The 11181-nt window shown below is 43.5% G+C and overlaps 1 protein-coding gene across 1 annotated transcript; it reads left to right on the top strand.

The window, feature by feature from the left end:
• Positions 1–9615: 9615 nt before the first annotated feature.
• MC3R (melanocortin 3 receptor) lies at positions 9616–10676 on the top strand. Its single transcript, XM_017870341.1, has one exon. The coding sequence runs from the start codon at positions 9705–9707 to the stop codon at positions 10674–10676; it is 972 nt and encodes a 323-aa protein (XP_017725830.1). The 5' UTR covers positions 9616–9704.
• The last annotated feature ends 505 nt before the right edge of the window (positions 10677–11181 follow it).

The following is an 11181-nucleotide window of genomic DNA, read 5'->3' as shown; positions in this document are numbered from 1 at the left end:
CCAATTAGACTTCTTTTTCTTCCCAGTCTTGGGTATGTCTTTATCAGCAGTGTGAAAACAAACTAATACAACCTCAGTCCCACATCTGTCTTCTGAATACCTACTTTCAATGGTTAGGGAAGACTTATAACACTAGTTAAAGGCACTTTGGCTTGTTAGCCAGATATGAAGTTATCACTTTCTGTGTGACCTTTGCAAATTACACATTCTCTCTGCACTCAGTGTCTCCATCTGTAAAGTGGCAATAGTATTGTTACCTACCCCATGGGTTGTTGTAGCAACTCATCCTGATTCTCAGCTGTAAAGAAGTTAGCAGAGGGCCTGTCCTACATTAGGGTTCTCAATAAATGTTAATTGTTACTTTTAATTCTAGTTCATCCATGTTCAGATGTTAAGTGTTGGCCTGAACCTCTTTGTATCTTTACTTCCAACGGCTTCTGTATCACCAGACAAGGCCCTGGTACCCTTGGCAGGCCATCAGGATTCTACCCACCTAGGGAGAATGCTGCTCACCTACCCTCCTAGAGAGTTCTCTATGGCCTCAAACTGCAACCTCTCTGCAAATACTGAGTCCATCTGCAACCATGTTCCCTGGCTTGACCCACTTCCTCCTGACAATGGCCTAATCTTGGACCTGATAAGTGTTTGTAAAATGAGAAGAAGGGTCTATAAACTGAGCAAAAGCACATCAAATATCTTTACTTTCTCTGTGCATACAGTGCCTAAGTGAGAAGCAAGGCCTATTAATTCAGTCTCCTCAAGATAACCTCAATCATAAAACAAGTACACATTTTTTGTACTTGATAGGCACCTGACCCAACACTGTGGCAAGAGATCTGGATTGCTTTAGACCAGCGCTGTCCAGTATAACTTTCTGCACTGATGGATGGCAGTGTTGTATATTTCCACCTGCCCAGGCTCCTGACAGCCCCATGTATTGTCATTGGGTGCTATCAGGACTCTTTGTTACACCCTGACCCCAGCTGTTATGATTAGTTTTTCAACCATTAGTTGTGCCCAATATACATATGTGCAAGGTGCTGAGGACTCAGAGGTGGCCAAAATCAGGTTGTTTTCTGATCCCACGGAGCTGATGAATGATAGGTGAACATTACATTAATCAAATACTGGTGAGGCTAAAACTTAACTGAGATATGTCTCTAGGAGAGAAACATGGTCTTATGGGAGCACATGAAGGTAAGAAGTAAGATGACCTAGCTGTTTCAGAAAGGGAGTATGTGGCTGTTGGGGCCAAGGATAGGGGCTTGACAATCAAGGGGAAGAGCCCTTGAGCTGACATCTGAAGAATACACAGGCAGTGCATTGCAGGAAGCAAGTGGGGTTGGGAGGTGGGGGTCTTCTCAATCTAGGACAGGCTTGTGCAAAGATTCCACAAAGACCAGAATGCTCCAAGGGCTGATGGAAGGCTAGGATGTCTAGAGAGTGCAGACGTATGGAGATGTAGGTGGGGAATTGTATGTAACAAGACAGATGGAGGGGCAGACAATGAAAGGCTTGCTAGCCTTGCTGGCTGTCAAAGGTAGTTACGTTTCTCCTGAGAAATGTGGAAACACACTGGAGAGTTATAAGCCAGTAAGTGACATGATCACATTTGGGTCTGGAACACAGCACTGTGCTACCACATCTAGAAAACAATTGAAGGAGGGCAAGAAGAGGAAAGGAGAGACCAGCAGAGGACTAGGGGGTCTAGGCAAGATATAATGGCAGCCTAAGCCGAGATGGTGGAGATGAATTCAAAGGCAATTTCAGAGGTGAAACCAGTTGCATTTGCTGACAGCTTAAATACTACAAGTGAGGGACAAGGAGGTATTCAAGGTGCCAGCCTTTCTGATTTGTACACTTGGATGGATGGTACAGCCATTCACAGAAAAAGGAACACTGGAAAAGAACCAAATATAAGCAAGAATAACACAAATTCAGTATCAGACATGCAAGTCAGGACTATCCATGTAGAGATGACAGTTAGAGAAATGGTCTTGAGCTCAGAGAAGGCTGTACTAGGGGAATAAATTTGAAAGTCAAGGACATATAGCTGAACATCGGAGTGGTAGAAAGGATGAAACTACATAGGAAGAAAAGATTGACTGAAAAAAGAAGGCAAATTTGAAGGAAGTTAGCTCTAAGGTACCTCAATAATTAACACTGCGGTAAAAAGAACGAACTTGAAAAAGAGGGGTGAGAAACAGCAGCCACAGCAACAGGAAGGAAACCAGGGGAATGTGGTGCAAGAGAAACCAAGCGAAGAGAGTAGATTTAGAAGGAAGGAGTAGTCGAGAGTGCCGAGTTTAGCTAAGAAATCAACTCAAGCAAGAGTGGAAAATGTGCATAGGATTTACTGACAAAAGTTCACCAGGTAACCCTTGCAAAACCTGTCTCTACGGAGTGACCAGTGCAGAAGTCAAAAGTGAATGGGTTGAAGAGTAAAATGGAAAAGAACAGAGAAAGCCACTATTGACAATTCTTCCAAGAACTTCAGCTGGGGAGAGTTGGGGCAGGGGGCAGAAAGTTGAGAAAGAGCTACAAGAATAATATATGAGAAAAAAAGAAGAGGTTGAGGTTTTTATGGGAGAGACATAAGCAATTGCACATCAAGGTCTCAGCCCATCTTTTCTCAGGCAATATTTTAAAAGAGCGACTAATTCATTCAATACTTTTGGAGAAAATGTCCACTAAGAGGCTTCAACTTCCAAAAATGGTTCACTCGATTAACCCTAACTTAGGGTGAAGAAAATTGATCTGAGAAGTCCCTGAGATAATGGCAAGCTCTCCTATTCCAATAATTTCAAGATGGCGTCTTCCTAAAAGAATAATGCCGTAATCTTTTAAAATGCATTTTAGTTAAACTGTCTCTTAGAAAAGAAAATAAGAAGACCAGAAACTTTTTCTTTTATGGGTGGCAAGAGCAATCAACAGCATAAAATTCTGAAATAGGCTTCAAAAAAAGGGAATGAAGTCAAAGCTGGTGACTATAAGAATAAAATGTCAGTCCAGGTTAAAGGAACAATTAATGATGGCTGGAAGCTGACAGAATGTTCAATCATGCGCTGCACAACCTAGAGCTCACAAGAGTCATTAGCTTTGGATGGGTTCTTAGAACTTCCAGGGAATAAGAGAAGGGCCTGGAGGTTGGAAATGGGCTGCACATACTGTGCGTTTCACAAGTGTTAACTTTATGTGCTTTCAGAAGGATGTCATCCTAGTCAACACTGTGAAAGGATCCATCATTGGCAATTCTTTTTTTCATTTTTTCTTAAACTGACAAGTGAAAATTGTTTATATTTATGGTGTATAATGTGTTGATATACATATACATTGTGGAATGGCTCAATCAATTTAGCATCTTCATTATTAATTCTTTAGGTGACTCTAATATGTTAAAGACACAAGGAATAGAATCACAGTTACATGTTTTAACAACTTTATTGGGGTATATTTGCACACCATAGACTTCACCCATTTTTAGGATACAAATGAGTGATTTTTAGGAAACTTGCTGAGTTGTGCAACATCACCATAATCCAGTTTTCTAACATTTTCATCATCCCAACAAGATCCCTAATGCTCATTTATAGTTAATCCCATTTCCACCTCTAATCCCAGGCCACTACTAATCTGCTTGTCCCCATAGATTTGTCTCCTCTGGATATTTTTTGTAAGTAGTGGCATACGGTGTGTCGTCTTTTCTGTCTGACTTCTTCCACCTATGTAATGCTTTTGAGGCCCATTCATGTGGCACACGTGCCAATTTTTTATTCCTTTTTATTGCTTAATAGTAATTTATTGTATGGATATACCGTATTTTGTCTAGTCATCATTTTGATGGACATTGTTTGCATGTTTAGCAATTATGAATAATGCTGCTATAAATATTCACTTTCAAGTCTTTGTGTGGACATATGTTTCTTCTAGGGTAGATATTTAGGGGAGAAATTGCTAGATCATATGGTAAATTTATGTTTAACTTTTAAAGAAACTTCCCAATCATTTTCCATAATGGCAGTACCGCAATAGTACTTTGAAGCTGCCTACTGTATCTTCTTTAAGGATATAGAAGTATTGTGCTAGGTGCTGGCATATAAAGATGAACAAGTCAATTTCTGCCCATAAGCATTATATAGTCTAATAGCCAAAATAATTATAGATACAATTACAAAGTTGAGGAAATGAAGTCACTTCCTTTTCTATCTAACTAGTAGAGTCTACCGGGATTTTACATAATTAAGATTGTCTGAAACCAAAATAGAGAAAGCTAAAGGCTTCTTCCTTTCAGACACATATTAAGCACTTGATATGTTTCTGACAGAAATCGGAGCTAAAGATGGCCTTCTGCCAGAAGTTGAGTTCAGCTGCATGAAACAGAAAATCCCACATAATGAGAGCTTAAACAAATAAAGGATTATTTTTCTGTGATACAACTTGAAACCTAAAGGTAAGCAATTCAAGGCTGGGATTACCTCTCTGTAAAGTCATCTGAGATTCAGAGGTTTTTCGGGTTCGGGCTCCACATTCATAGGATCTGGCCCTTGTCTTCAGACTTACAAAATGAGTGATAGAGCATCAGCCTTTACATCACCATTCCAGGCAGTAAAAAGTAGAAACAGTCAAGAGCAGAAGAGTTTGTGCCAGTTGAGGTTTGCTGACTGGGTTACTTGAATTGCCTCCCTGGAACTTCCATAGAAGACTCCCCTTACATCACTGTCAAGTATTGGATCATGTAGCTACCTGGTCTTCAAGGAAGGCTGGCACATTAGTGTGGCAGCTGGACATGCTGTTGCCCCAGTAAAGCTGGAGTCCATTGGTGAGGAAGAAGATAATAGGTATTGCGTGGACAACCCACAGCCCTGCCTTCTAGGAGTAAGTAATCAAGCAAGGGAAAAAGTGTGCCAAAGAAGCCTGGTGCACAGGAGGTCTTTTGTAGTCCTTAATTTGGACCCTTTTCCCCTAAAGCTGAACTTGTTACAGGGACTTGGAAGCATGTAATTTATCTGAGAGGCAATCCCAGGAAAAAGGCATGAGGGCTCAGAGAGAATGAGATGGATACGGAGCAAAAGCCAGTTACAAGACACATTATCAAGCATGTTGCAGTAGGTGATGGAGGTTCAGGGGATATCTGGGAAGCACATACAGCATCTGCCATTGTCCACCTGCAGGATAGGGGAGCTGAAAATGTATCTATTGCCTCTGGCCCTCATTAGTTGAGCACTGCCCCTGGGGGCATTTACTCCCCCTCATTTCCAGGATGAACTTTGTCAGATGAGGAATTACACACACACACACACACACACACACACACACACACACACCAGGGAAGACTCTGGGGCAGAAGGTGTTTGTCACCCTTAAAGTGGCACTCTGGCTGTGTAAGTTGAATCTGAGCTCACAGGGAACTGGCGGAGCTGTCCAGCAAATGGTGGCTGAAATCAGAGGTAGGCTGGGTGCAGGGACACGGGCATCAGCAGCATCTCACCCTCATGAAAAGTTCATATTTATAATAAAATCTAATCATTGTGCTCTAACATGACCACTGGCCAAATTGTCCCCCTTTTCGTGGCATGGATGTGACCTTTAATTATGCAATATTCTGCATGTCATTTTTTAAAACAGCTTTGTTGAGATAGCATCAATATACCACACAATTCACCTAACATGGACAATTCAATGGTTTTTAGTGTATTTTAGCATTTTCACTAATGACTAATCATATTGAGTCTTTTTTCATGTGCTTGTTGGACATGATATCTTCCTCGGTGAAATGTCTACTCAAATCCTTTGCTGCCTATCATTGAATTGGGCTGTTTGTCTTTTTGTTATATTAAATTGTAAGTGTTCTCTATGTATTCCAGATACATGTCTCTTATCAGAGATCTGATTTGTAATTACTTTCTCCCATTCTTTGCGTTGTCTTCTCATTTTTGTGGCACCTTTTAAAATACAAAAGTTGTTGATTTTGAGAAAGTCCAATTCTTTTTTTTTCTTTTTTTAGATGGAGTTTCACTCTGTTGCCCAGACTGGAATGCAGTGGTACAATCTCCCCTCACTACAACCTCTGATTCCTGGGTTCAAGCAGTTCTCCTGTCTCAGCCTCTCAAGTAGCTAGGATTACAGGCGCGCACCACCACACCTGGCTAATTGTTATATTATTAGTAGAGACAGGGTTTTGCCATGTTGGCCAGGCTAATCTTGAACTCCTGACCTCAGGTGATCCACCCGCCTCAGCCTCCCAAAGTGCTAAGATTACAGGCATGAGCCACCGCACCCAGTCCACAAATTTTTCCCTTGTTGCTTGTGCTTTTGAGAGTGAGGAAGGAGTGCTGAACCCTGTCAGTTTGTCAGCAAGGAGAGAGGGTGGTAAATTAGTGTATGAAATTTAAAAAAAGCTGTAAAAAATAGTTGACATTTAAGCTGGATCTTGAAGAATAAAGAGGTGTACCAGGCACAAAATTGAGGAAGAACTTTTCAGGCACAGAGACCACCTGGGTGGATTATCTCCTAGAATAAGAATCTTCTTGTTACATTTACTATAACTGGTTCAAAACAGACACCCCCACATATGCCAGCAACATACGGTAAACACTGACAGAGACTGTCATGTCTTGCAATTGTTATTAATAAAGCCAATTCATTTACACAAGATTCAATTAAAACGTAATGCTGCATCTGTGCAACTCCCCCAGGAAAGTGGGAAGTAGTGTTTGGAGAAGACCAAATAAACACTCATTAGTGATGACGATACCTCTGAGGACACAGGTTTTAAGTACTAGGTCCCATCTGCTCTCTTTGAAGGATGCACACAACCAAGATTGAAAGCAAGAAAAGGTGTTCAGTGCTCAGTGCGTGCCAAGCACAGAGCAGGAAAAGACCTAGTAGATAACAAATGGTCCCTGCCTTATAATCTAGCTTTGCATGTACGACTCTTGCTCTTGAAACCACAGACTGGATGTGACCCCGAGGGTAAGAGAAGTTCCCAAAAGGATTAAGAATGTGTTTTTTTCCAACCTGGAAGAATAGTGGCTTGGCATCAGAAATTAAGTTGCTCTGTTGAAAACAAACAGAAGTGGAAGTGTATATTCAGGGCAACTTAAACTCATGCTCTTGACAAAAATATTTTTTAAAAAAAGCAAATAAACAAAAGTATTTCTCATGCCCCTCAGTTCATAGACTGAAACTCATACTGACATGCATTTTTTTATTTTAGTAAAAACTGCCAAATTGTGAAACTATTCACAAACACTAGAAATGCATGAGAGTGTCCTCCCAATATTCTCACCTGAATTTAGCATCTTTTTATCTCTTGTCAATCTAGCTGGGAAAATGATATTAAAATCTCATTTTGACTGGCATTTCCCCAACTTCCTAGACGGCTTCACATCTTTTCATGTTCATTAACCGTTTGCATCTCCTCTTCAGTAAATTATTATGTATATCCTTTGCCCAATTTTCTTAGGGGTAATTTATCTTTTTCTAATTCATGTGAAAGTAGTAAGAGATAGTAACTTTACCTATAGCAAATGTTTTCATCCTGTTTTTCTTTTAACTTAGTTCAGGGTGTTTTTCCATACTAAATTTTAGATTGCTCATCTTGCTTAAGATCTTTCCACCCCAAGGATCCTAAGTTTTCTTCTATTTCCATATGCATATTTTTAATATTTCTCACACCTACACACATATACATAGTCAGATGGACAGATGGATCAATTCCTCGTGTGTGTGTATGTGTGTGTAGGGGTGAGACGACTCAGTGTTTTCTGAGTTCATATGATCTATATGGGGAATCAGATCTAACATGGACCAAGTGTTAAACCATACTTCCAAGAACAACACTACATTAGTAGGCCACCTGCTAACTTCTGCCTTTCACATTTTCCAGCTTAAAACATCTCCATCCTCCCCATTATGTAAGAAAGAAGTAGAAGTGTTTCTGACTGCTCCCTCTCCCATGATCCCATAACCCATCAGTTTTGAAGCTACATTATCCAACTTCCTGAATCTCTCTGACCACCCTCCAAGTCCTCCAAGTTCCCATGGCCACTCCCTTGCTCCAGGCCACCATCATCTCACCCTGGGTCTTTGCAGCACCCTCTGCCCCGGACTCCCTGGCCTACATGCTCATTCCTTCTCATTCATTCTCCACCCTGCAACCAGGAATATTCCTAAAATACAGACCCCATCTCATTCCTGCCCTACCTATGTTTCTTCCACAGCCCCCACTGCTGTCAAGGTCCTGTTCAAATTCCCACATCTGGCTGCGGCTGTCCTTCAGGATTCAGGCAATTCTCAACTTTTTTAAGAAACCTGTGCAGCCTCATTTCTCAGACCATGTCTCCTATTTCCATGCTCTGACCAGAGCAGACTACTTGCAGCACTTTCAAAAGCCCAAGATTCTTTTTCAGTGGAGCTCAACTGTGACTATGTCCCAGCTCAGCTGTCAAAAATTACAAACACACTTGTTCAGGTCTTACACCTGGGTGATTCTGACTCCGTGGGTCAGGTGGGATCTCCACATCCACAATCTGTGATGACTCCTACGACCAGCGTGCTCTCTGCCTTCAGGTTGCAGACGTTTGATTCCTTCTGCCTGGAGTTGTCTTCTACCTCCTCCAGCTCCAGCCCCACCCCACCACCCACCCCAAACTGGATATGGCCTCTTCCTCCTTGAAGTCAAATCATAGGTGCTCCTTCCTCCAGGAACTTTCTTTGACAGTCCAGGTTTGGGCTCTTCCTCTTTGCATCCCTGGTTTCCTGGACTTTCCTGATTCAAGCATTCATTGATTCCTCTTCTTCCACCCCAAACTCTGAGTTCGGGGAAACCTGAGACAGTGGCTGCTGTCTTGCTCACCACTCTATTTCCTGCACTCAGCAGAGACCTGACACATAGTAGGTGCTCAATAAATGTTTGCTAAACAACAACAACAAATGAATGAACAAATAAACAAACAAATGAACAGATGAGTGGATGCCCGTGGCAGTTTCCATGACAAACACAAATGGCTCGGCCAAGCCAGCAAGCAGACAGCCATGTGGCCTGCAGAGGGCACCAGTCTGCTTCTTAATCTCCCTGCAGAATCCTCAGGGCCAGGCACCTGCTGTCAGTCAGAGAGGTGCCCGATGCTCAGTGGTCATTCTGCTGCGCTGAAGATTAAGTAGGAGTTGTTTGCCCTTGGCCAATATAAAAAAAACCTGAGTGTTCTCCCTTCACTTCTGGCGACAAGAAACACATCCCCTGTCTTGCCATGAAAAGAGCTGTAACTGTAGCAACCAGTGGCAGGTTTTCTGTTCCCAGGTGGGGAAATGAGGAGAGACAAACAGAGGGGTGAGAGGGAAACAGAAGGAAGACTTGCTGGTAAGAGACCCTATTATGTATTTTTTTCTACGTAAACAAGGTCAAAACTGCTCCTCCTGGAACAGCAAAGTTCTCCGCATGTCTCCAAGCTACGAACTTGCATGCTAGCTACTAACTAGCTACTCTCCCTCTCTCTCTCTTCCCCCTTCTCTCTGTATGTGTGTCTCTCTTCTCTCTCTCACTATCTCTCTCTCTCTACCTTCGACATCCTTTTATTCTAGGGGAGAACAAACTCTAAGTTCAGATTGAATGAGCATCCAAAAGAAGTATCTGGAGGGAGATTTTGTCTTCCCTCCTACGGACCCTGCTGGAGCCCCAGCTCAGATCAGCCCTTCTGTCAGCAATGAATGCTTCGTGCTGCCTGCCCTCTGTTCAGCCAACGCTACCTAATGGCTCGGAGCACCTCCAAGCCCCTTTCTTCAGCAACCAGAGCAGCAGCCCGTTCTGTGAGCAGGTCTTCATCAAGCCCGAGGTTTTCCTGGCCCTGGGCATCGTCAGTCTGCTGGAAAACATCCTGGTTATCCTGGCCGTGGTCAGGAACGGCAGCCTGCACTCCCCAATGTACTTCTTTTTCTGCAGCCTGGCGGTGGCCGACATGCTGGTGAGCGTGTCCAATGCCCTGGAGACCATCATGATCGCCATCGTCCACAGCAACTACCTGACCTTGGAGGACCAGTTTATCCAGCACATGGACAACATCTTCGACTCCATGACCTGCATCTCCCTGGTGGCCTCCATCTGCAACCTCCTGGCCATCGCCGTCGACAGGTACGTCACCATCTTTTACGCGCTCCGCTACCACAGCATCATGACAGTGAGGAAGGCCCTCACCTTGATCGTGGCCATCTGGGTCGGCTGCGGCATCTGTGGCGTGGTGTTCATTGTCTACTCGGAGAGCAAGATGGTCATCGTGTGCCTCATCACCATGTTCTTCGCCATGATGCTCCTCATGGGCACCCTCTATGTGCACATGTTCCTCTTTGCGCGGCTGCATGTCAAGCGCATAGCAGCACTGCCACCTGCCGACGGGGTGGCCCCACAGCAACACTCATGCATGAAGGGGGCAGTCACCATCACCATCCTCCTGGGGGTGTTCATCTTCTGCTGGGCCCCCTTCTTCCTCCACCTGGTCCTCATCATCACTTGCCCCACCAACCCCTACTGCATCTGCTACACTGCCCACTTCAACACCTACCTGGTCCTCATCATGTGCAACTCCGTCATCGACCCGCTCATCTACGCCTTCCGGAGCCTGGAACTGCGCAACACCTTTAAGGAGATTCTCTGTGGTTGCAATGGCATGAACTCGAGATAGGATGCAGGGCCATGGAAATGATCATCAGTCAGGTCACTTTTGACCCTCCATCCACCCAAGATGTTTAGAAAGAAAAAAAATACTTAGAAGATATAAAAATGTGTTAACAGCCATGATTGTACTTGTCATTTGTTTTTAAGTTTACAACGCCTTTTAAAGGGGGGAAATGGTGAATAACAGACTCTCTGAAAGGATTCCGAGATGGGGAAGTCACAAACTCTGATTTCCCAAATAGTCACTGGGAGAAATCAGCAAAGGCTTCTCTGTGTGCTCTCTGCACTCATTTCCAAACACCCAGAGTGTGTGACGCCTGTCTGCTCCTCTGCTCCACACCCATGTCTTCATGCTTCAGGCCAGACCAGACTGAAGGATTCTCATGAACAATAAGGGTGGTTGAGATCTCTTGCAAGCAAACCCGTTACAGCTACGACCTCCTGCTGCCAGCTGCACGGATAGATAGCTTTGCACTTATAACTCCATCGGACACTGAGTTCTACTCTATCAT

Source organism: Rhinopithecus bieti, unplaced genomic scaffold (assembly GCF_001698545.2).
Source record: "Rhinopithecus bieti isolate Rb0 unplaced genomic scaffold, ASM169854v2 scaffold_5179, whole genome shotgun sequence".
NCBI lineage: Eukaryota > Metazoa > Chordata > Mammalia > Primates > Cercopithecidae > Rhinopithecus > Rhinopithecus bieti.
This window is presented reverse-complemented; position numbering and strand designations above follow the sequence as displayed.